General features: G+C 38.0%; 2 protein-coding genes and 1 pseudogene across 2 annotated transcripts; 1 reads left to right on the forward strand and 2 right to left on the reverse strand.

The window, feature by feature from the left end:
* Positions 1-387: 387 nt before the first annotated feature.
* Positions 388-1,107, reverse strand: LOC143628952 (18S ribosomal RNA; annotated as a pseudogene).
* A 2,671-nt stretch (positions 1,108-3,778) lies between these two features.
* On the reverse strand, positions 3,779-7,273 carry LOC143625752 (uncharacterized). Its single transcript, XM_077096009.1, has 2 exons — positions 4,159-7,273; positions 3,779-4,092 (listed from the first exon to the last, which is right to left on the reverse strand). The coding sequence occupies exons 1-2, from the start codon at positions 6,935-6,937 to the stop codon at positions 3,779-3,781; spliced, it is 3,093 nt and encodes a 1,030-aa protein (XP_076952124.1). The 5' UTR covers positions 6,938-7,273.
* Positions 7,274-17,962: 10,689 nt separating this feature from the next.
* LOC143626922 (autophagy-related protein 3-like) lies at positions 17,963-21,970 on the forward strand. The gene is made up of 10 exons (XM_077096852.1): positions 17,963-18,269; positions 19,937-20,007; positions 20,202-20,318; positions 20,393-20,559; positions 20,690-20,775; positions 20,948-20,999; positions 21,092-21,157; positions 21,320-21,447; positions 21,534-21,680; positions 21,755-21,970. Exons 1-9 carry the CDS (start codon positions 18,109-18,111, stop codon positions 21,628-21,630), a joined length of 945 nt encoding a protein of 314 aa, XP_076952967.1. The 5' UTR covers positions 17,963-18,108; the 3' UTR covers positions 21,631-21,680; positions 21,755-21,970.
* The last annotated feature ends 5,575 nt before the right edge of the window (positions 21,971-27,545 follow it).

The raw sequence follows: 27,545 nt of genomic DNA on the forward strand, positions 1-27,545 counted from the left end.
ATAGCCGATGTTGTTGAAGCGTTGATTGGCGTTGGTTTGGTATTAAGGTTGACTTGGTCAACACACCGTACATAAAGAAGTAACCGTACAACCAGAGAAATATCTAAACATTAAACACTTGGAATCTTTGTTGAACTATACATTTCGTGATGTTTCTTTGCTTGTTGAGGCGTTGACTCATAGATCTTATATCGAGATTCCAAAATGTTACGAGGTAACAGTATACATTTACTTATTTACCCTTATTACCTTTCTTAAAAGCGGATAGTTGTAATTTACTTAGGCCAGTAAAGAACCAAACGTTCGGTGAACAGTTCATGAACCGTTTATTGGGAGGTTTTTCTAATTAATAGACGAACGAACATGGACACATTTTTGTTCGTTCATTTATGTTTGTTAGCATATTCTTATAATTTTCTTGACCCATTACAACTTTGCCCAGTGTTAATAACTTTCGCCGTTGGTGTTCTTTCTGATCTCTATGCATTTCACCGATCCACCGGAAATTTCCTCTGCCCCTACCGTACTCCAGCTTGGTAGTTTCCACCGCATGTCTAGAGTTGAGCCTGGGATTTGACGGCGGACTTAAAAAGCCACTTGCAGACGCTTTACGCCCAATCATTCTGGATAACGCTTGCATCATCTGTATTACCGCGGCTGCTGGCACAGAGTTAGCCGATGCTTATTCCCCAGATACCGCCATTGCTTCTGCTCCGAGAAAAGAAGTTCACGACCCGTGGGCCTTCTACCTCCATGCGGCATTGCTCCGTCACGCTTTCGCCCATTGCGGAAAATTCCCCACTGCTACCTCCCGTAGGATCTCAATCCCGGTGTGGCTGATCATCCTCTCGGACCAGCTACTGATGATGGCCTTGGTAAGCTATTACCTCACCAACTAGCTAATCTGACGCGAGCCCCTCCTCGGGCGGATTCCTCCTTTTGCTCCTCAACCTACGGGGTATTAGCAGCCGTTTACGGCTGTTGTTCCCCTCCCAATGGCAGGTTCTTACGCGTTACTCACCCGTCCACCATTGGAAACACCACTTTCCATCTGACTTGCATGTGTTAAGCATGCCACCAGCATTTATCCTGAGCCAGGATCGAATATAGTTATCTAATAACAGTTATAATATATACAGGGCCGTCTCCGAGAATTTAAATACCTCGGTCGAGCCTAAATAAAAAGGCCCGTAGGCCTTAACGAAAATTTTTTATTCGTTAATGTACATGAATGAAACTTTTATCGACCGATTTTTATAAGCATAAACCAATCTGAGCATGTAATTATCTCATAAATAATTGCAAATAACCTTATTTTTAACACCAAAAATATATATATGTAATATGTATAAAAAGTTTATACCCCCAAACTTATGTGCCCCGGCCGGTGGTGCGGCTCGCACACCCTCCGAGCCTCCCCTGAATATATAAAATCATAATAAATGTAACTAAATATTAACAAATATATAACCCGAGTTTGAGCTTGAAAAACTACTCACGAGCTGAGCTTGAGCTTTATAAGTTTATCTCAAAACGTACCGCACTCGAGCTTTCTAGCCGAGACGAGAGCTAGTGCTCGGCTTGGCTCGTTTACACCCCTAGTATTCCATATCATACCTAACCATCCCTAGATCCGAAAACCCCCAAATTCAATTTGTATGTTCAAATTAACGTATTCATATGTCAATAAACCTAATTAATTAATTATTTCTCACCAATTTAATCAAATCCATTCACTTACTTACCTAAGAAATCACTCAATCACAAAACAATGTATCAAACATATACACAACGATAAACGAGTAAATTAATTAAAATTCAGGTTAAACCTGCAATGGATGCTGACGTGTGGATCCATCTTGAGCCACACTCATCAAGACAAAACAAATTATCCTAAATTCGATCCATACTCTTACAACAAAATAATCATCATAATGGCTAATGTACCCGTAGAGCACTAATAGAGATGTCGTGATCTCAACACACTGCCATGGATGATGGTACCACATCATTTGTGCATCAATGATGGGTTTGTGGTTATCCTCGGCATGCTCTGGTAGATTTGATTCGGTAGTCCCATGTTGGAATTAATCTTTGACTTATAGTTTTTATTACTCGTATTTGGTTTAATTAGTATATTAGGTTGTTTTAGTTGGTTGACCGAGTTAGGTGGATATGGACGTTGTGGGTGCATGAGTCTAGAGTTTGTTTTGAATAATTCCTCCATATTTTGTGTGGTTGTAGTTTGTTTACGTTAGGCCACTAGGTTATATATAGCCAAGTCTTTTAATGAATGAAATACAACACAAGTCTTCATCATCTCTCTCTCTCTCTCTCTCTCTATATATTTTTGTTCAACCCAAACACATAAACCTAGTATCAAACTCAGTATAATAATTGAATAACAAGGGACCTGATACCAACATCCCAACTACTTAATATATAACCAAAATATGAAGCTAAGAGCATCACATGTACATATTAGCATGTATTCCAATCACTTAAATGAGCATGAAACATTGAGTACAATTAAGTCTCTCTATATAATAAACAAGTGAGTTTTTATATCAAATTCTCCTTTTATTTTTTACCAAATTTCTTCAAAGTGACACATGACATTTCCTAATTATTTTTTAATTATTTTAATTCAATTTCAAAGTCAAACTTGTGATGCTTATCATATTCAGAATTTTAATCATCCCAATTCACATGTTCTAACCTTAGGAATCACCATCTACCTATTACATTAAAATTCATCAGTATTCAAGATAACTATCAAACCTTTGTAATCAAATTCCCATATTCAATTGTTTCACCTTCACAAATCCAATCATCGATTCACCTACACATATTCAATCGGATTCATTCGATTCACAAGTTTAATCGATCAATCTTCTTAATGCGATTCATTTAATCTGATTCACGTACTTGATTTATATGTAATCCGTTGTCTGTCAATTGAAACCCTAATTCTATGATCATTATATAACACCAATTTTTTACCTAGAGATATATTACAAACAAATTAAAGTATGTCATTAGCTATCGATAAGAATTTTTTAAATAAAGACATTTATCTTTAAAAACAAACATTAAAATATCCAAAAAAGCAAGTTGATATAGTACAAGATTCAGTGTTTAATAGATTAACGAGTAAATGTCTTCGAATATGCAATGTTTAACTTACTTTTATTCTTAGTGGATTGTTTTAGAAGAATTATGGATTTTTTTTTTGTTTTTAAGTAGTATAATTGTCTATACAATATGAACCTATTATTTATCTTATTATCTATATATATGTTTCTTTTATTTTGTTTTATTAGATTATTGACCAACCCGTGTGCCACCGGGTTTTAACCTAGGTGTATACTAAACGAATCAAGATATAATTAAGTCAGGTTTGAAATAGCATATAGCAGTTTTGAGTGCTGTGATAAATCAAATCATCCACTAAATGTTTAAACTAAAAAGGAGGTTACAAACTTACAGTTTGATTGTTGTCCGTTTAACTTTGATGCATGTATTTGTATTCAACACTTGAATTTGTATTTGATCCAAACCCTTTATACTTATGGTTGTAGTACCTTAAAATATTGTACTGTGAAAAGTTCTTGTGACGTAGTTATAGTTATCAACCACCACTGAATGTACTTAAAATAAGGTCATACAGTAAAAATAAATACATAGAATATAACAACAAAGAATGCAAATTTATTTATGAAATGAAAACAAACATATTATGATATTAAGATTTGAAACAAAGGTTCCTCTCCAAGGTTCAGATGATGTTTCTTCCGGCTGCACGCCTCTCATTAGAGAGGCTAAGAGTAACATTCATCATTGATGGCCTAGAGTGAGGGTTCGTACGCACACAAGAGAATGCAACCTCCACAAGTAATTTCACTTGCTTAGCAACTGGTTCCACAGGTGGAGAAAGGCGCTTGTCCAAAAATTCAGTATAAGGCATGCCTTGGGTGTCTTCTAACAACGTGAGGAGATCTCCTGGATGCTTACCCATTATAACTTCTAGTGTCACCACCCCGAAGCTGTAAACATCACACTTCTCATTCACTTCCATCGTGTATGCAAGCTCTGCGAAACAAAATCTCACGTCAACATCATGTGTATACTATTAATAGTTGAAATGTTGATTTATACCTGGAACGATGTAACCAAATGTTCCAGCAAAAGAAGTCCAGTTGGACGAGTCAGGCTTTAAAAGCCTAGCGGTGCCAAAATCAGACACATGAGCAACCCAATCGGAATCGAATATTACATTGTTGCTTGTTAAGTCCCTATGGATGATTGGCTGTGAACAATCATGGTGCATATAGGATAAGGCCTTCGCAATACTTTTAACAGCCATCACCCTTTTTTTCCAATCAAATTCAACAGCTTGTTCCATGTCATTCAGTATGTTTCTTAAGCTCCCTCCTGCCAAGAACTCATACACCAAAAACGAGTGGCGTGAGTGTGAACAAAATCCATAGAGTTTTATGATGTTTTGATGGCGTATCTCTGTCAACACTTGGATCTCGTTTTCAAAACTCTTGAGATTTTGCACCTCACCATCTTCTGGTGCGTGAATTTTCTTCACCGCAAAAACTTCAGATGACATTTCTGCTTTATAAACGGTTCCGTATCCACCAACACCAACAACATAATTCGAGTTGAAGTCCTCCAAGGCCTCAATGATTCTCTCATACACCATTTTCCCATCGTAGCTCCAAATGGTAAAAGGCTTTACTTGTGTCTCTTCTGGCCTTATGGTAACATTCGGGTTTCTTTCACGAATATAGAAGAATATGACGACAATAAAAAGCACGAACAACAAGAATCCCAATGTAGGAAGTATGATCATAACCAAGATCGAAACCTTCTTTTTTTTACCTTGATTACTTGGTTGGATGGGACAGACTAACCCTGTGTTATTTCCGCATAACCCCTTGTTGTGTCCAAGGGCCTCCATTGGAGCATCTTCAAATGCCTTCATCTTTGGAAGTGGGCCCTCTAGTTGATTGAAAGATACATCGACTGTGGTTAAACTTAACATTTCAGTGAAACTTGAAGGAATGGAGCTTGTGAGGTTATTGTGAGAGAGGTTCAACATTTGTAAAACTGCCAACCCCCCAAGCTGTGGCGGTATTCTCCCGGTTAAATTATTTTCACTTAGTTCAAGGGATTCTAACTTCCCCAACTTGGAAATTTGTACAGGAATAGCTCCTTCAAGCTTGTTACTACTTATATTCAAGATCCTTAACTTTAAGCATTCTCCTAGATTTTCATTGATCGGGCCGGTAAGATAATTTTTTGCAAGGTTAAGTTCTTCTAAGTTGTTCAAATTACCCAACTCTGAAGGGATTGTACCCGATAGCTTATTGTCATCCAAGTGCAAGCTCGCGAGTGAGGTTAATCTTTTAAAGCTAGTTGGGATTTCGCCAACCAACTGATTTGATGAAAGATTTAGCTGGACTAATCCCGTCGCTCCTCCTAGGTTTGAAGGTATTTTTCCAGACAATTTGTTGTTGGATATCTTTAAGCTAGTTAAATTAGGACATGATCCCCAGTTGCTAGACACCTCACCGTAGAACTTATTGTAACTCAAATCTATATAATCCAACTCCGGATATATCCCAAAATCTTGGGAGATGTTTCCGGTCAATTGGTTATTTTCAAGTCGTACTCTAATTAAGCTGCTACAGTTTTTCAAGCTCTTTGGTACATGGCCGGAGAAGTGATTGTCGCTCACTGTGAAATGTGTAAGAAGACCAGAGACACATATATCGTCTGGTAAAGGACCAGAGAGCATGTTGTCGTATAGTGCGAACGTGTCTATCTTAGTTAGATTCATATTTAGAGGAATGGAACCTACAAGATTATTCATGAACAGGCTCAAAGCAACAAGGGGTGTTCTCCTTCCTAATTCTGGGGGTATGATGCCACTGAATTTGTTATCAGCTAAGTGCAACTCTGTAAGCTGAGTGTAATTTGCAAAATAATTTGGAATCGACCCAGATATGAAGTTATCACTGAAGTACATCCTTCCTAGCCTACTGAAATTTTGGAAAGTAATTGGAATGGTACCTGTGATCAGGTTCCTACCAATCTCAAGATCTTGGAGATCCCGAGCCCTAGCAAGTTCGGCCGGAATGGACCCAGAAAGTTGATTACTATACAGATAAAGGTTTTGGAGAGTGGTTAAATTTCCTATTGAAGAAGGAATGACTCCAGTGTGATTATTGGAAGACAAGTCAATGGTTTGGACCGAACTCAGTGTCCCAATTTCTGAAGGGATGGGTCCCTCAAGGTTATTGTCATTTAAGGCAAGCCAAACTAGTTTTTTGAGGTTGCCTATGTTACTTGGGATATGACCATTAAGAAGGTTACCGTACGCATAAAGGTAAGCCAGGTTTGTGAGGTTACCTATGCTATATGGGATATGGCCAGTAAGACGGTTAGAGGCCAACCAAAGCATACCCAAAGATCTTAGCATTCCTATCTCGGGCGGTATATTCCCTGAGAAGTTATTAAATGCCAGGGCTAAAGTTCTGAGATTAGACATGTTCCTAATGCTGGAAGGAATGTTACCATAGAGTGAGTTGATTGAAAGATCGAAAGTTTCAACAGTTTGTAGTGACAATGTATCAAGATTATCAAGTGTACCTGTTAAGTTTGCATACTTAACTATGATGCTTGTTACAACACTTTCAGCAGCTGCAGTACCGTTACTGCAAACGATTCCAGTCCAGTTGTTATGGCATGGGTTGTTTCCAACCCATGATGAGAGAGCTGATTGGCTTTGTTTATCAAGGCTGGCTTTCCATTTTAAAAGAGAAGACGCTACAATTGTCGGTGTGGCAGTTGCAAATGTAGGAGCACACAAAAGATTATAACAAGTGAATAATAATAATAATATGACCGCCATGGAGTGGGACATGAAAGATTGTAAAATTAGAAGGATACCAAATGGTATACCTCTATAAGATATATGATAGACAGAAAAAAAGAGTTGAGGTATGTGAAACACAAAAGACTTGCTTTGCTAACAAATAATACATGTTACTTATAGAAACTGAAATTACACATTGCCCCCCTAATGTCCTATCATTTCATCATGATAATTAACCCTCTATATTGGCTTGTTGTCAATTACACCCCAAAGTTGTAGATGCGAATAGGGGTGTTCATCGAATCGGATTACAGATTGTTTAGCTGGTTTATTGGCTTGCTATTATAGCCCAGTGAAGATCCTGGATGTTAAGGGCAAACTGGTCATATTATGGGATTGTTGACTGTTCATGGTTCAAAACTGGTAAAGGTTCTGGTCCAGTTTGACTGTTCATGGTTCAAAACTGTTATTATGGGATTGTTGACTTTTTTAGTCAGCTTTTACTTTTTACTTAAGGTTGACCTTTCCTAGTTTATATTAAAAGGTCATGAATTATTGGCTAGCATGCATAATTGATCCAAGAATCTAGTGAAGATATTGAAAAAGACAGCTAGTTGACCAACAACTCGAACCAAGAATAAAACGTCATTACACATATTAATAAAATTATTTTGAATATATTATGACTATTATATGAAATTAAAATACTAGAACATGCATATGAATACGATCTAAGCATGAATCTAAAGAAGTTGATGAAAAAGTCAATGTTCCACTTGGAGCTGGTTAATATTTTGATTTAAAAGAAAACAAAAACAAAAAAAACAAAAACGTCTTACTTCTTTGTATTAATTCCTTATGTAAATTGCTGCTAATCGATCAACGACCACTCTCATAATCTTGTAACCATTAATTTCACCAATAACAAATCTATGATAGGTCTGAAGAGGGTAACATGTACACAACCTTACCTCTACTCCGTAGGAACAGAGAGACTGCTTACGTTGAGACTCCCGCTCGATAATAGTTATGCATCAAGCCTTCGACATAAGCCACATAACATTCAACCATCTGGACACTGGCTGATTGGTGCATGTACCCTTATCATTCGGCTGTCAACACCACTACATGATTTCTGGTTAACCTTCCGCCATTTTTAACGTATTATCACGTGATTAGTAAAATAACGTCAAATTAGTGCAATTTCGCTTTTGCCCACTCGAGGGTTCACACACATATATACATTATATGTGTACACCGCAAGTAGGACGGTATATCCAACGACCACTTTGAACAATGCACTCTCTTAAAAATAAACTAGTATATGATGGCCACACTTAATGATAAAACGATTTTTAGGATAAGATATAATTAAAATCTCTTTCTTCTTAATCTAACTATACTATTAAACTTATACTATTAAAGCAATATGATAAAATAAAAAATATGTTATTAGTGGAAATCGAACTCACTATCTTGCTTTTAAAACATTTGTGGCTTACCAACTCAACTAGAATGAATTGATTTTAGTCATCTCTTTTTCTTAGTTGGTATATATTAACAACTTTCCATTTTAATATAAATTATTCTTACTAATCTATGTATTTAAAAAAAATTTGTCTTATGAATTCATAAGATGTGTTATTTTGTATATTATTAAATTTAATTTTTTTTTCTCTTATTTATTTAATCACCCGTGTATCACACGGGCTCTATCCTTGCTAACCTAATAAATAAGTAACTTAAGTGACATATACTTATCCCCAATGTTTTCATAATTGGATCGGACAGGCAACCGGTTCGCCGGTTCAACTTTGATGAAAAAATCAACGGGTAGGGCAGAAAAAAACATAAAATATTTTTTTATAGTAAACCGATTCACTGAGAGCCGAGCGAACTAAGAGAACCGGACCGGACCGGTCTGGTCCTGTCTCAACAACAATGCAATGCTTATCCCCTGTATAGCAAAGCTATACTGACACGTGTCATCCTCACATTCAACCTACTCAAACCCAACCCATAAAAAACCTAAATACCCATTTACTTGTTTTTTTCTCGCGGGCCTTCCTTAACCCTTAATATGAATTGTTTTGGGGAAATGACTCGAATGTTCATTCGACCGACATGTTAAAGTAAACAAAATGTTCTTAACCAGTTTTTTCTCATAATGTCCATCATCAATCGTGTAAACGTCCCAAACACTTGTTAATCATTAGCTGACTAGATTTTCAACCACTATGTTTTTTCAACACGTTATAAAATTCTCTAGGCGATAGTTTCTTTTGAGAAAAATCGTTAGAGCTGACAAACTTTTTAGATATCCAGCGAGTTTACCTCATCTTTTGAGGATACTTTTTTGTTTTCCGGTTAGAGTTTCTCGTCTTTCGACAATATATTTTTTACTTTCGACGAGATTTTTTATGACGCGTTACAAAATTTTGTTTGTTGGAAATCTCATCAACTCATGATTAAAAAGCGTGTGGATTGTGGGTTGAAGAGATTGAGGGTGGGCATTATATGAAATGGTTAGTTAAATGGAAATTTATATATATATATATATATATTTATTTATTTATAGGAGAACTATGCATCACTCTTTTGTACAATGTGCATCCAAATTTGTACAATGTAATATTTGTTTTATCTAACTTTCTTTTATTACTTTTGGTGTCACACCCCAACCTACGGCGGAAATGCCGGAGCGCGAACTGATTGCCACAGCTCTCAAGGTACTATCATGAAATTATAAAGCGATAATATCTAATTAATTTATTTATTATCAAACAACATTTAAATACAACAAAAGTAAAGAAAATTTACAAATACAAAACCAACTATTCTTGTATCCGTTTATTATCCTAAAGTCATCTCTACGTGAGCTTCAGTTCGATAAGCAATCCAAATCTATAACCTACAAATGCGTACAAAATATATATTTGTCAACAACACATGTTGAGTGAGTAGATCACCAGTTTTGACACAAACAAAATGGTAATAATATATAATGATATAAATGTATAAAAATAGGCAAAACTGTTATCTGTGAGTGTAAACAATGAAATCGTTAAGCAAGTAATGAGATGTCGGTGAAACCATTACCAATGCGATCGGGATACGGCCACTACGACGGTCGTATGATCATACTATAATGAGATTATGTTGGACCACTCCGAATGCGGTTCAGGTAAGCAAGTAAGCAAATAGCAAGCAACAGACAATCATTCAACTGATACACAACACAAAGATCACAGTTTGCGTTTGAGAATTAATAAGATAAATAATATGATAAATGGTACGCAAGTGTCCCCAAAACATTTGAAAACAAGTAAAATAGGGGAGTGATTACTCACCTGATCGGATGAACGAAAGAAATAAGTGCGTATGTGAGAAAAATGAACTCTTCAGGATCATGGATTCCTAATTAAATATAATAATATTACGAGTTCAATTATAACCGATATAACATGTATAACGAGTTTAGGATTTCGATATGATTTGAGTTATGATTGGGATTAAGATGGTATTGATTTAACGATTGGATTTATGTTGTTAATCTTATTGCTAAAACAATATTATTGTTATAATTTTATTATTTTATAGAATCACCATCACTTATACTTGATAAAAATCATATAAAGACTTATAAATAAATAAGTTAAATAACAATTTTACTTTAAACTATACTTATAACTATTTATATAAATAAAATACGAATGTATAAATAGATAGTTAATCATAATATTAATGTGTAATCGTTTAGTGATAATATGAAATAAGATATAAGTATTTTGGTTAACTCTTTTAAGGAAAACGGTTTGATACGTTTAGTCTATATATAATATGTATATAAAAATAAGTATAAGTAAGTTTATAAAGGCGTTCACGACAAGAATCTCCAACGATGTTGTCGGGTTAAATAAGTTAGAATTTCTTATTAGTATTTACAATATTTATATATACATAGTTATACATACATACATACATACATACATATATATATACCCACACATACAAAAGCTTAACGCTAGTAATTGATAAAAACGTAATCTAGCGGCGTTGGTTTAACAAAATAGTATTCGTTTTATATTATCTATATTACATTTACAATTGTTGCTTAACTCACACGTCACTTTTTACTTTTATTTGGAGTCTATTTAAAATTAAAATCTAGAGCATTTTGATTTAATAAACTAAAAGCACCGGCGCCAGTATAACCGCCATACAACCGTCGCTCTCCTCCGGACAGGCGCTACATCTACATCTGTATATATATATTTTGCATCCCCTCAAAACAGGCATCCTTGAGATTTTGCAGAGCAACCGGTAAATGGAACCACCGTCGGTAGAGACGAAGCATCAATCATGCTCAATATTTCAATAACCAGATATTGATATTAAGAACCGCCATCACAATAACCAGATGAATGAAGATTTGAACATCGGAGCCCTAGATATCACGAAATCCCGTCATCAATGATTCATTAATCAGCGTGCCACCGTTGTCGTTACCATCAATGTTTCAAACCCTGCAACAGCCGTTCGTGTGATCCACATTATAACGAATCATTTGAAGTTGTTCTTCAAGATTAATCAATCGTTTTAGTAAATTTTTCAGTTTCCACCGTGGAAGAACATCAATTCTAGCGGACAACAACTAGAACTAACACCAACGTCACGTGCCACGTCTGCAATCCCCTTAAGGAACCGACACCAACGTTCTACGTACGGTAGGCGGTTTCCATTCAACCATCACATCGCTTCTTCAACAGTACGGGAAGGGACTATTGATTCAGTATATATATGCATGTATTTTCAGTTATTAGATTCATACGTTTGTTTTTGCCATCTTAAGCACCTTAATTTCTACATTAGAACCTTCAAATATGGATATCAACAATCCGTGACTTCCTTCGCTCCTCTCAAAATTGGTACCGTTAACTATTGATATGCGTATATATGCTTCTGTGTATATTGAGCGTGGCATATATAAAATTTCGAAGGTTTATGTAAATTTAGAAGTTGATAATCAAAAATCAGTATCGTACTTGATTTCGAGTTCTTATGCGTATTGAAGATTGATTATTATTTAATCGATACACAAAATTTGTACAATATTTCAAATACTTAATTGATCTAATTTTTCTGAGGAACATAGGGAATTCGTGAACAGGTTATAATAGTTATCTGAATTCTTGAACAGGTGATCAAACCAAAAATTGATGTCTCATATAGTTGCAATGCAAATATGTATGTGTAGGAGTTCATTTACCAGGAACTTTAATTCATAAGTTGTTTGCTTTACAAAGGTTAATTGCATGCATTACACAAAGTTCTGTTTATTAATTCAGTTTTTGCTTTACTCTTCTTTGGCATGCAAAATAACAATTTGGAACCATCATGTATTCAATCAGTCTTAGAATTGATGTTCAATTAATACCTATAAGGTACAGATCATGCATGCATGTTGGTTAAACATGTTGCAACAGTGTGTGTTCGGAAGTGATTGATTTTGTCTGAATCGGGGTGGATTGTTTGTCTAATGACTAATGGAAGTTTTCGTTAAGCATTTTGTAAGTGGTATGAAATATATTGAACTATTGATGTACAGATTGAGTTTCGCAGGTTTCAAAATGTGTCAATTACTGTAGGCATGTAAATAGAAAGTAGTATAAATTCTTATTCGCTACTCTAGCAATACTTACGAATTATTGTGGCGATAAAACCCCGCAGCATCGCGCGGGTAATCTTGCTAGTTGTATAACAATTATATATCATTTAAAATATAATAACCAATTAAAAGAAAAAAATATATAAAAGCCGCAGCATCGCGCGGGTAATCTTGCTAGTTGTATAACAATTATATATCATTTAAAATATAATAACCAATTAAAAGAAAAAAAATATATAAAAGCTGGGTTGGGGGAGGCTCAAACCTGCGCCCCCAGCCGGGTTGACACTATGAGCGCACACACCGCTGGGGGTGGCAGATGCTAAACAACCTCAAACCAAACCAGATTAAACCCAGTTCTCTTAAGTACCCTATTTTTTACAATCCGATTATCTGCTCATCGATTGTTAGATTAAGGTTAGGGTTATTGAAATTGGAATCAAAACGAATTTGTTGGATGTATTGATTACCTTTAACGGAGCCAAATCGATGACGAACGAAGGAATAACGGTTGCGGCTAAAACACGATCACGAACTCATAACAGCAACTCGCAATATACAATTAGGCTTAATGTTAATGATTGCGAGGTCAAGACGACTGAGTACACACGTTTAATTTGATTATTATGCCGTGTAGATTGCAAAATCAATTCCATGTTTAAAACGAACATTTAGATTGTCGTGTATATTTGATCGTGTTTTCTTAAATTAGATTGTCGGTGTTGCTCGGAATACACGTATAAACGACCTACCAAAATCAATTCCATGTTTAAGGCGAACATTTAGGTGCAAGCAACTGAAACGGGTCGCGGGTTCTGATGTGGGTCGGATATAGGATATGGGTTGGGTGCTGGATCTGGGTAAATAACATATTTAAATTATATTTGCAAAAAGTCCCTATAGTTTCAATATGGATACATGATGGGTTAAACAATAATGTAGGGTGTAAATTGCATATAAATGAAAGTTATTATATAAAATAAATAATTATAATAAACAATAAATAATAAAATATTATTAATTTGATAAATGCAAAGTTTTGTTGATTAAAATTACTCGATAACTATGACTGGTCGGATATATATATTATATGAAAAATCTAAGTTGTTACATTTGGCCCCTACACTTTTCATACTTTACAAATATGTCACACAATAGTTTTCAGTTGTTGCCGTTAACATTTTCTCACTTTCAACTTTGTTTTCCTATACTTTCCATCTTTTACAATTTTTTTGTTTAACGTTTACGTCTAAATTTAACGAGTTAACACGCTGCAACGCATGTGTGTGGTTCAATGTTTTTATATGTTTTCCACGTTGAAAGGCCCCGTCGTAACGCGTAAATGCTAAGTTGACTTAGTTATTTTTTCTGCGTTTATGTTTCGGTATATTTTTTTGCGTGTTAACACGACGCAATGGGCGTGTGTGGTTCAACCTTTTTACATCTACTTTTTACTCAGTTTCCTTAATGGTTAACGTTAGTTACTAGCCACAGGAGAGGGGATGGCGAACAAAGGCGGTGGTAACTTCTTGCTTTCGAGTGAAGTGGATTTATAAATAAACGGTTTTACACCGCCGCGTCAATTACTTTGATGAGTCAACATGGACATTTGTTGTCAACTGTGACCCATGCAAATGTCACTTATAAAACGCAATCTCATCCAGGTTTCAGGTTCTAGGTTTTACACAAAACTCGTTTGATGAATTGGACACCACATTGACATGGTGTGAGAAATTAGTTAAAGTAGCTATTGAGATAGGCTTTTGTCATCAAAACTAATACAATTCAATTACTTAGTCTATTAGTACAAATGAACCCCCTAAATCACCCAACCTGCTTTTAGGTTTTGTCATAATCGAACGTGTTTGTAAAGAAAGAACTCAAAATACCAACAAACTATTTAATTAACTAATACTTCAATTTGTGAATGTTTGTCATCACGTAAACAAATCAAATACATAAACTAACAAAATTGAGTGCTTTATAACATATATTACCCATTCACCCATAATAGATCACGAGTGGACTAGCCTTGCATCGTAATCATTATTTATTCTTGATTGGTGTGTCAAACAGCCAAGAACGTGGCTGCCTCCAAAACCTCGTACCAACTCTGCACTATGTGACTTTTTGTCTTTTTCCTCCCAAGACCTTGTACTGCCTTTTTTTTTTATTATCCACTTGGGCTTCGATCATTATTTTTATTGTTGGGCCCACCAATTCCTTAATTAGCTTAGCTCACGTTGTTAGCAATTATTTATGCCTTCCGTTTGATCTATATATTATAACTCAAGATTCACACCTGAATTTAATATAATATGAACTCCATGTGCAACTTGTAATTTATTTTTCCATATATTCGTTTCCCTGTATTAGAATTCCATAACATTTAAGTTTACTATCAAACTAATTCAACATCATACTCATTTAACTACCTTCATGAATCTTGTACACTTGATTTAATTAAAACCATAAAAAGTGGCATAATGTTAAATCGTTGATCACAAGATATATATTTTATCTCTTTTAGCTCAAATAAATCTTTCTAGCTCGTTTATTTTTATAACATATACTTTATATAAACCACTCAAGGTAATTGCATTCCAACAAATATATAAACTAAAATTGCAATATTATCAATAATTAGTCGCAACCAAACAACCACTCATCAGTAATTTCACTTACTCAGCAACTGGTTCCACAGGTGGAGGAAGGTGTTTGTCCAAATATTCAGTATTATGCCTTGAGCGTCTTCTAACAAAAGAATTGTGTGTGTTATTATTTATATATAGTACAAATATATATATATATATATATATATACACGTACATTTTGAGAAACTTTTGTCACGGAAAAATAAAATGAAAATAAAACGTACAAAAACTACATTAAAAAGGGAAATAATATCAGGTGCAATTGGAAACCAAATTACAATTGGAAACCGAATTAGAAGTTTTTCATTTACTAAATATATTGCCATAATGCCACTTAATATACAGCTTCCATTACGCTTTCATTACATAACTGCCATTAAATATACATATGTAATGTTTGCAAATGTTTTTCTTTTTAATTCGCAGTTCGAAACTGGTTTTGAACCGATTTAAAGCAAACCAGTTTGAAACCAGCCCGAACTGGCTTCATCAGTTATGAGTTTCCAGACCTTCAACCCGGTTCGGTTTTTAACCGGTTTGGTTTTGACTACTTTGACTTCAAACCGGTTCAGTTTAAACCGAAACCTGTTTGTGCATCTCTACCCCTCGTTTTCTATGTAACTTTTTATGTTCTCGTCATAATACGATTTGTTTTACGTATTGTTAACGGTTATATATATATATATATATATATATATATATATATATATAGACAGAGAGAGAGAGATGATTAAGATATGTAAGAACTATTTTGAAATTGAGAATTTGAGAACCATTTTGAAACATAAAAAAATTCTTTTTAAAAAAATTATAAAACAAAAAGCGAAAATAAAAAAAGTAAAAAAACCAAAAATTTTTATTTTTCATCCCGGTTTCATAAAAAAAATTAAAAATATCGGTTTAACAAAATTATACATATATGTATAATGTGTATTTTTTTAATTTTATACAAGTTATTCTTTATGCACATATGTATAGTAAGTCGTGGAACTAGTTCTCATGTATCAATCACACTTGTAATTAAGAGACGCCATACATATGGCTATTAGGAGGCGTACGTATGGATCAATCCTAAGATTTTTTATTTTCAAGGATGGATGTTGGGTATGCCAACCCACACATTTCGGGTGATTGCTATGCAGAAATAGCCACCTACGTGTCGTCGCGTATCATTAGTTCAGTTTTGCTTGTATTCACATCCATATGATATGATTAAATTCATTGAAATGCATTATCTTGCGTCGTAAAAGTTATTGTATGACGTATCTTGAGATCATTTCTAATGATATTTTATGATTACTTGAGCCTGATTTTGTTATAGGCATTCAACTCATTTCGCAAAACTTTTGTATACACAGATTCACATGTTACTTTGGGTCGGGTGAGGTGAGAGGAATAAACACTAATTAATATGAAGATGTTCGATAGCTTTGTATTTATGATAATCATGTAGATGTATTTCGAGTTTGAATTATCCATCAGTTGTAATTTCGACATTAAAACTTATGGAATTGTGTCTTTTATTCCTAAACCAATGTGTAGTGACACGTCAGCCCATCTGGGTTGAGGTGTTACACTGGTTATCTTATCGACATCATTAAGTTGTTTATCGAGGCCTTCGATTAATTTTTGGTGGTACGCATCCATTGATGAACATGCCCCCAGTGTTAGATTTAATAAATCTTATTCAAGGATAGCCGCCCGTGAGCCCTTGTTAAGAAAGATCGTTAGTAAACAATTAAAAGAAATTACACCAGATAGTTTAAATAACGTAACGTGATACAACATCTTAAATAAATAGCGTTCTTCACACTTACATAACCAATATGGGGTAAACGAGCCAAATCCAAGTTCTACTCACCTCATTTTGACTTACAAGGGCTTGAGCCAGAGCTTTTTCTCTAAAGCTCGGCTCGAGAGTTGTTTTTTCAAGCTCGGACTTAGTTCGTTTATGATTTATTATTTAATTAAGGTATATTGGTTTTTTTTAATCCCAACTATCATCTTTTGGTTGCTGCAGTCCCAACTAAAGAATTTGTTGCTAACGATCCCATCTTTTAACGTATTTGTTTCCAACAGTCCGCAACTAACAGAATCCTAGCGCCATCGCTGAAAAAACACTTTTGGCTGGAAAAACTCACATTTTTTGTCCGAAAATTCAACCTAATTCAACCTAAACACCGCCATCACTAGTAACCAACTGATTTCGAAGATGATTATAGAGTTAGGGCGACCTCAATAATTAGAAAAATGTTCCTAAAGGTCCGATCCATGTTACAAAGATGTTTAGCACGAAAATGTTGAGTTTTTCGGCCATAAACGTATTTCCGATGACCTGCAACTAACAACGTCAGAATTATGTTAGTCGCAGACCATTGGGAACAAATATGATAAAAGATGAGATCGTTATCATCCAATTCTTTAGTTGGAACCTACAACGACCAAAAGACGATATTTTTTATTAATAAAAAATTAAAAACCAATACACCATCAATTAATATAAACTTTCTATATTATTTATATAATTTGAGAGAAATCTTAAACGAGTCTGAGTCTTAGCTCAGTTACATAGAAAATCCAAAAGAGGTACAAGGCTCGAGATCAAGCTCGATATTCATTAAGTTTCGACAAGCCTAAACAATTTCCCATATTCTGCTCGAGATCATGCTCGATAACAAAACGAAACTTTTATTTTAAGGAACGCCGTACACTCAGAAACCGGGCCTTCGTGTTAACGTAAGCTTATATTATTATCACGTAATCCAAATCCCCAATTTCATCCGTTTCAGGGTTTGTGATCCGATTGCGATCCATCTGGTTTCTAATTTTCTAATTATCTAATTAAATTGATCATTCGATTGGATTCAGATCCAATTACAGCGGTGAATCGATCAAATATGGTGTTATCGCAAAAGCTTCACGAGGCGTTTAAAGGTACGGTAGAGAGGATTACAAACCCTAGGACGGTATCAGCGTTCAAGGAGAAAGGCGTATTAAGTGTTCAGGAGTTTGTTATCGCCGGTGATAATCTCGTTTCCAAATGCCCTACCTGGTCATGGTATATTTATTCGGTTTCGTTTCGTTATATTGTTTGTTTATATATAATTGATTTAACTGTTATAGGTGTTGTTATTATACATATTAGAATTGATATTAAGGGGAAAAAAAGGTAATTTGCCTAGGAACTAAGGCGAACAAAAACCGAACCATAACTGACGACCAAACGGTTAAAAATTAATAGAAATTAAGCATAGTCGAACAAACTAGTCGGATATGGTTAATGGTTAATGTGTTCTCGTTAACTGATACCGAACCTTACATTGTATGTTTGTGTTTTTCCAAATTTTATCTCTATTTTCAGCTTTGAATATTTAAATTGATGCTGTAATTGTCTATAACATAGCTTGGAATCGGCTTTGAAACTTTATAATTGGGCTTGGGACACCATAACTGAACATTTTTCAACCGGAACAAAGGAAAAAATAAAAATAAAAAACCATATTGGATAAATAACCAAAACTGACCCATGGTTAACCAATCATCCGGTTATGGTTATGCACCCATAACTGAACTGGATTTGCACAAAGAAAATCTTATGAGAGTATTATATGGGATAGAGATAGATGAACACAGGAGGCAAGGAGATTGAACGAGAGATAAGTAGTTAAGTGGTTTTGGATGTGGAAGATTGCAAAATTGGGGCTTCTAATGCATAGAACAAATTTGGAATGCATTCAAGAAATTGGGTGTTTTTTTTGTGTCGCTGCAAGCTAGGGGCAGGGTAATAAGCTGTTACTTTTGTTTTAGAGCTGACAACTTTTTCAATATCTCAAAGCTATGTTAAACGCACGTCAGGATAATATTTTGTCATAGTTTAAGTGCATTAACAAACATGGTATGATACTATAATCCTGTTGTGTGTACTCCTTATTAGTAAAATAGTAAGTGATGAAAGAAGTGCATAACATATACAGATAGCTTATGCTCAGGACCTCATATAGGTCTAGGTGTTGTGTATACAATCAGTTTGCTTCTATCTCACGTCCAGTAATGGAACGTACTTACATGCTAATATGCTATACAATGTTTTCGCCTTCCATATAATTTTATTAGTTGCTTTTCACTCTTCTCTGCAATAAAGTGAAAGAAAATGTGTATTATTGACTTACTGTTTCAAAAGAGCTTCTCATTTCCTCAAATAATAGGAGGTCAGGCTATTGTGATTGAGCCACTATACAGTCTATACTTGCAGCTATTAAGTCTGTGTTAATTATTTTATTGCATCAAAGTAATCATGTTGATGGAACAAAGAAGAAAATGTGTGTCCTTTATTTATGTCAGTGGTATATTTATGGATCATATGTACTTCATTAGATTTCTATTTATTAGTTTATTGCTGAAGAAAATACACATTACGACTTGCACCCTAGGACTTCCTTCATTTAGATTCTCTTAGGCCTGAAGTTCTGAAGTTGAGTTCTCTGTAATAGTTTCTTTTAATGAGCTAATGCTTTGAGTTTTAAACAAGAATAAGGTATATAATAAATTTATCATGTGGTGAGTGAAAACTCACGCATTATAATTCACACCCTATAACTATAGTCATTTAGAATCTGTTAAGCCTTATTTTATGATAACGAGCTCCTTCTACAAGTTTCTAGTAGTGGGCTTTTGTCTGAGCTGTATAAACAAGAATGAGTTAACTCCCTTTCATTTTCTTTGTAGGGAATCAGGTGATCCAAACAAGAGGAAGTCATATTTGCCAGCTGATAAACAGTTTCTGATCACTAGAAATGGTAAAATAGTGTTACCATTTATGAGGTTGCATTTTCTGTTTGTACATGAGTTTACCGACTACTAGTATTCTTTGGTCACTCAACGCCTGAATCGCTTCATCTATACAAAAGGAAGCATGAACACATGCTTATATAGTTATATAATGTTTTTTTCATGCAATATATGTCTTAAAATTATTATGGGCTTCATTCAGTTCCTTGTTTAAGAAGAGTTGCATCAATACAAGAAGAATATGAAGCTGCTGGTGGCGAGATATTGCTTGATGATGAAGAAAATGATGGCTGGCTAGCTACTCATGGACAGCCAAAAGGTATGTATCCTTCTAGAGATTACAAATATTAGCTTCTTTACAATATTTTAAACTTAGTTGAACTATTTTCGTAGATACCAAAGATGACGAGGAGGAGAATGTGCCTTCTATGGAAACCCTAGAAATAAGCAAGAATAGTACAATCCAGTCAATTCCTTCATATTTTGGCACTGAGGAAGATGATGATATTCCCGACATGGAGGAATTTGACGAATCTGACAACCTTGTTGAGGCAGATCCTGTAAGATAGTCATATTCTATTGCTCTTTTTATTATTAAATATTAATATGATTGTTGTTGTTATTATTATTATTATTATTATTATTATAAGATTAGAAAGTTTTGCTGAAAGATTCCATTGCAATATTCAGGCAACCCTTCAGCCTACATATCTTGTTGCTCAGGAGCCTGATGATGACAATATTCTAAGGACTCGAACATATGATGTCAGCATCACGTAAGTATAACCTCACTAATTCTGTTTTATATTGAAACTTAATATATGTCTACAGTTTATCTGTATTAGACTATTAGTTCTCCTGGTTTTGTTGTTTATGATGAAACATGCATTTGTTTAGATTATTATTGGTTTGCTGTTATGTGACGTTCCAGTGTTATGTTTCTTTCAGGTATGACAAATATTATCAAACTCCTCGAGTTTGGCTTACAGGTTATGATGAGGTTAGAAACATCAATCATGAGTACACAAATATAAGTTGAATATTTAAATATATGAGCGCTCAAATTACCAATTTGCTCATTATCTGTTACAGTCAAGGATGCTCCTTGAGCCAGAATTAGTTTTAGAAGATGTCAGTCAAGATCATGCTCGCAAAACGGTAAGCATTGCATACTTGTAATGTGTAGTTATTGTCTTATTGAACAACGTCTTAGCCATTGAAATGAATGGTCTTTTTGAATGTATTTATTTTTATAATCTAGCTTGTTTGATATGATTCTATTAACGATGTATTGATGTTTGTGAATTTGATCATACTCAGGTAACTATTGAAGACCATCCACACTTGTCTGGGAAACATGCATCTGTACATCCATGCAAACATGCTGCTGTGATGAAGAAACTAATCGAACCCTTAATAGCAGCCGGGCTTGAACCACAAGTTGACAAGTAATTTTCTTCCACCTTACTGAAATATAACTCTGTTACTTTGTGTAATTTCATTTAACATAAAAGCATTAATTATGTTGAAACAGGTACCTGTTCTTGTTCTTGAAATTTGTTGCTATTGTGATTCCAACCATCGAATATGATTACACCATGGACTTTGATCTCGGGAGCTCCAGCATCTGATTTATTCACAATCTCTTACCCTCAGAGGTTACACATTTACTGCTTGAAAGGTTTGTTCATGACCCGATAATTTCTTCTAATTCTGGTTTGAAACTGGTTTTCGTCATGTTTTGTTTTGCTTCAGGTTATAAGCGGAAATGGGCTCAAGGAGTGGTGCTGCAAAGCTAGCATGGTGTAAGTTGGTGTTGGATTGTTTCTCTTGCTGGGTGTTTGGTTTGTTGTATATAGGGTGTCATTTGCTAAAAGAAAACTAAGTAAATGAAGTTGTTGGGAGTGTAAATTGTTGGAAAACTTATATTTTATTTATCTATTTATATGGAACTGTTTGAAGTTGTGTTATTCTTGTCTTGTCTTGTCTTGTCTTGTCTTGTGGTTGTGTATAATGAATGATGGTAACTTGTGAATTCATGGTCTATATAATATAAGGTAACATGAACCATCTTCCAGTATAGTCGTGGCCTGCATGGCTTGAGCCTTAAGTCGTGTTAACCGAATATGTGTCTGTTAACATGCTTATCTAGATGACTCAAATGAGTTGAGGGGTTGTGGTCAAGTTCTAAACTCGTAAAACAGGCCATAGACAAGTTGGCAGGTTATAATAAACGGGTTAGTCAGATGACTTGTTTTAACTAAACCGGTTAAATATGTCTGATTGAAGAAACACTAACCGGACCCCGGGCAGATTACGAGTAACCTGGGGGTTAGATAGATGTTTCCCACGAGGGGTTAGACCCTTGGAAGATGGTTCTTCTGATAACCTGCAAAACAGACACCGTGAGCTCGTCACTGAGAAGGGGGGGTTCCTCCTTGTAACCACCCTCCGGCGTGAGAATCAGACTAGATTGCTCTTTAAATATAAAAGTATATTAAGAGATTGCTAGAGCAGATATCAGGTATAATATGATGATAATGTGATAAGATATGATAGGATGAGATGGTCATACCATTTGTGGTATTTATAGCCGAAGGTAGGTTTCCAAGGAGGTATGGCCGGCTGCAACAGTGTTCCTGTTCCACCAACAGTAGCCTACGCACGTGCCCTGCTGGTAGTTGGTGGGTAGGTAGCGGCTGATAGCGACCAGGCCTGCTGTATACTATTCCTTTTCCACCAACTGCCGGCTACGCACGTGGTATGACAAGAGTTGGTGAGTAGGCAGTGGCTAATAGTGACATACAGTGTAGGAGCATGCTGCTCGCCATACTGTTGTCCATAAGCTGTCGTATCTTTAGTCAGATCTTTTTCCCATACCTCGTCAGGTACAGTACAGAAGATCTTCCCGTATCGTACGGACTGGCTTATTTGGGCGGGAGTATTCCCCCTCCCGCCCTTGTGCGGGATTGTTCCCGGCTTCGCTCATTCCTTCAGGTGACACTGAATGATCAAGAGCTAAGTGCCTTGTGCGTGTAGCCTTGCTGCGCGGGTGGCCTTCCCTAATGGCTTGTATCCGAGGCTGCGGGGACAGGCGGAGTCCTTCACCATTGGGAGGCATTTCCTGCGGGACCAGCTTGCGTACTGCGCGTAAGGACGTCACGTCTCTGAGCATGGTTGGTCCTGCGGATCCAGTTGGTTTCTGCGCAGACGTCCCTGTTTAAGGTGAGTCTTGCGGGTCCAACTGGGCTCTGCTGGGACCTACCTCTTCAAGTCCCCCCAGTCCAATGTTCTTCTCATGCGTGTTTAATAAAGTGAGGTGAACTTTTGGACTTTAAGCAAAGGGTTTTGAAAAGGGTTTTTTAAGGTTTTCCATGGGTATTCTTCCCGCGGAAGTCCTTGTCACTTGCAGAAATTCCCGAGTTTCCTGCTTGGTCTTTGGGTATGATGCGGGTAGGTCTGTAACCTCCTCGCAAGTCAGGAGCGTTGAGTCCCACTTGTGTGGACTTTCCATGAGGTTTTGGTAGTTTTGAACATAGTGATCAATTATGTTAAAACCACCAATTCCATCCTGGAGCTTCCAACAACGTAGTTCTCGACGTTCCCGCTATGCGGGGATGTTATTTCCGTTTCCGCAAGCATTGCCCAGAAGATCCTTCTTTGTTTCAATTCCCAGCGGAGCGCTAGGTATGTGAAGGGTTTTGCCTTAACACTGTACCAGCGCTCGTCTTACGGTTACTTTACTTCCAAGGTATTCCTGGCATCAATTTCCTGCGGGTGCTAGGTATGTGAAGGGTTTTGCTTTTACACTGTACCCGCACCCGTCTTATAGTTGGTTGCCGAGGAATATTTGGCTTCAATTCCCTGCGGGTGCTAGGTATGTGAAGGGTTTTGCCTTTACACTGTACCCGCATCCGTCTTACGGTTATTTGTTCGCCAAAGTTGGCTTCAATTCCCTGCGGATGCTAGGTATGTGAAGGGTTTTGCCTTTACACTGTACCCGCATCCGTCTTACGGTTATTTGTTCGCCAAAGTTTTACTTGGCTTCAATTCCCTGCGGGTGCTAGGTATGTGAAGGGTTTTGCCTTTACACTGTACCCGCATCCGTCTTACGGTTACTTGTTTGCCAAGGTAAGGGGTATTTTCCCGCTTACTTTTTAATATTTTTAAATTTGAATTTTGAAATTCGAAAGGTTGGTGGAAAGATAGGAACAGTCCAAACCTCTGAAACGTCGTGCGACGGTTTCTTCTGACTGTGTCAGGACGTGCAGGAAGTTATGGTGACGTGACATTATATGGTCATTCCAGACGCTTTTCCAGGCGCGTGGGCGCGATTTTTCGGGCGCGTGGCCGCGAAATTACTGGCACACGTCCTTTCAACAGCTGTTTCCAGCTTGCTTTTTGCCACGTGTCATAGTTTCATTGCACCTTCGATTTCTCTCTCCTCCGCATTAAATTCACCGCATTAATTGCGATTACTATATAAAGGGGGAGAGGGTTCTTTGTAATCCACACTTTCACCTCTCTTCTTCTTCCTAGCGATTTCCGGCAAATACTCCCCTTTTCAGGCAAGCATTTTCCCAAAATCGCTTTCTTCTTTCTGCAAAATGTCTTCCCATGATGCTGAAGCTGTAGCCGACGATAGGAGTACTGCTGGCGAGTGCCAGTGTGCTCTACCTGTCGATCAGTACCAGTATGTCGTCAGGAAATTCATGCTTGAGTCTCTTGAGCCTGAGTTTCCTGAACCCCACCAGACTGTGTACGATGCCCCCATTGGCAAGATCGGGGTATATGCTGCATTCTTTGTTTATGGGAACCTTAGGTTCCCATTGACAAAGTTTGTGTACCGTGTCCTGGAGAGGCACGGTGTGCACCTAACCGAGTTGCATCCGATGGCGATTGCCAAGATCCGGCACTTCGAGTGGGTGTGCCGGATTCTGGGTATTGAGCCCTATGTGGACCGCCTGATGACCTTCTATACTTGGAGGTGCATCCAGGGGTGGTACACCCTGACAACCCGTATTAAGGGTTTGAAGATCTGCGTGACCGAGCGCAGTCTCCGATCGTGGAAGCGGGAGTTCTTCTACGTTTCTGCCCGCGCCATCCCCATTGCCATGAAGTTTAAGAAGGGGCAAGCGCTTCCGAGCCTTCATGCTTCCAGCTACCAGGAGGCGGAATGGTTCGCGAAGATATCCCGGGTCCAATCTCCGGTTTACCGGTTTGCGGAGTCCGGGATGGTGATGCTGGGGATGAGCCGGGTATGGAAGGATGCGTCCCGGTTTCCCATCCTTCTCGAATACGGTTTGAACTCTATTCCTTATGGTATGTCTTGTCTTTCTTGCTGATATGAGTTTGTCTTCTAACTGTTTCTTTTCTTTTCAGAGGGGAACGATTTGGAGTCGCTCCTGTACCCGCGGGAAGCTGACGGTCCCGTGCGGGTGGGCACTCGTGCTCTAGACGAGAACGAGTTGCCCATCCTGGAGCAAACGGCGGATCGGTTTGTGGAGGTCTATCCGCTGAGCCACGAGATCCTGAGCCAACGGCGGCCAGGTAAGGCGATACTCTATCCTCAACCCCTCAATGCTGTACCCGCTGCTGGAATTCCTGACATCCTGTCTTCTTCTGAGGAATCCGCAGATGGTCCTCCGCTGGTGCGGAAGAGGAAGGCTGCCGGTGGGAAAGGGAAGGAGAAGGTGGCCTCCACAGTTGATCCGGTGCTCCTATCTGACACCGAGTCAGATAGTGAAGAGGTGGCGGGGAACCCGGGTGGTGAGAAGATCACTGTTCCGGAGGCTACGACTGTTACCTCCGGAGAACCATTGACGACGACGGTGACCGGCATCAAGAGACCGGCTCCATCGGGCTCCTCCCCGCCCGTCCGTACGTTCAGGCTCAAGAAAACCCATAAGTACAAACATCCTTGTTTTTGTAGATTTATCATACTTCATAAATTTATTGTTAAACACTTATCTTCTTGTGCAGGCGTGGATGTTGACGCATTCCAGGGTGGAGCGCAGAGGAGTACCTCTCCGCCGATGACGGTAGGCTCGGTCAGCCTACCTGAGGCGACGACCCAGGCGCCTGCGCCTGCTTCCGCTGGATCAGTTGCTCAGTCCCTTGAGCCGACTGTTCCAGCCGAGATGACGTCACCGCCGGTGGTAAGTGCGATTTTTACAGCATCTTTCACCGAGCCGGCGGTTACGATTGCTGCGGATTCTGCGGCAGCGACTGCGGCGGCTGCCACCATGCCCCCGCCACCGGCACCGACGGCCGGCCCATCAGGTACGCATGGGAGTACTCGCCAATCTTTGCCACATTCCCATCTGCCTGACCTTTTGGATGGGTTTCCTTTGGGTTCAGGTGATGGGTTCGGCGGCTATCGGCCTGTTATAGACCCTACAGGTGCGTAGGGTTCCTTTGGCCCTTTTTTACTTATATATTTTTATCATCTTTTTCCTAACTGCTTTTTTGTTTTTTGCAGTGTCGGATTCCAATGAAGTGTATGTTCCGCGATGGAACATACGCCGAGGAACAACCCTTCGTACCCCTGTGGAGTGTGTGGAATGGGCTCGCCACGCTGCTCCCCATGGTGCGTTGGGGGAAGCCATGGCTAGCTACCAGGAGGGTAGGCTAACCAATGAGCTTCGGGTTCTCCAGGCCCGGATGCAGCCGCGCGTCGAGCTGCTTTGTCGTGAAAACGACAAGTTAAAAGCAGCTCGCGCCAAGGAAGTATCTCAAGCGCGGGCTCTTCGGGAGGAGAACCAAAAGTTGGCCGCAGCTGCTGCGGAGAAGGAGAAGGCCTTCAAGGCCCTCGAGGTTGAGGTTCAAGCGCGACTCGAGGCCCGCTCCAAGGCTGCCCAAGCTGTTAACGAACAGCTTCGGCTGGCTAAGGAGACTGCGAGGAACGCAACCGAGAGGGCCACCAAGGCTGAAGCCGTTGCTGAGCCTTTACGCGTGGAGAACGAGGAGCTCAAGGCCAAATTGGAGGCTCTCCAACGTGCTCATGATGCCTTGGCGATGGAAGACGCCAAGAAGCTCCAAGAGATCCTGGACCAGAGGGGCGTGCTTGATCACACCGAGCGGAAGCTTAAGGGCGTTGAAGAGGCTGCTGCAAAGGAAGTGCTACTTGCCAACCTTAACAAAAGCGAAGCCGAACGCGCCCGCACCCAAGCTCAAGCCGCCCTCCAAGAAGCTCTGGTTGCCAAGGAATGGCTTCTTCGAGAGGCGTTGCCTCAGGTATGTTTAGCTTTACGTCTTCACGCTTTCCTTTGTACATAGAAAAGGTGTTTGACACTTGTATATTTTCTTTTGTAGGTTGTGCATCGGGTCTTCTCAAAGACATCCTACGACGATGCTATGAGCGCAGCCCTCAACGCTTCTCACGAGGATGGGGAACGGGCCGGCTTCCTGCTTGGTCTAGGGTTCGTTGAGAAAGGCTTCCCGCCTTCCAACTTCCCTTTGTACAATGTTGATACTGAAGCCATATATGACCAAGCAGTAAATCAATACGCCGCCTTCCCGCATCCAGTGGTGGAGAAGGTGAACC

Source organism: Bidens hawaiensis, unplaced genomic scaffold (genome assembly GCF_021521415.1).
Source record: "Bidens hawaiensis isolate Kalapana, Puna unplaced genomic scaffold, B.hawaiensis_p1.1 tig00000458_1, whole genome shotgun sequence".
Lineage (NCBI taxonomy): Eukaryota > Viridiplantae > Streptophyta > Magnoliopsida > Asterales > Asteraceae > Bidens > Bidens hawaiensis.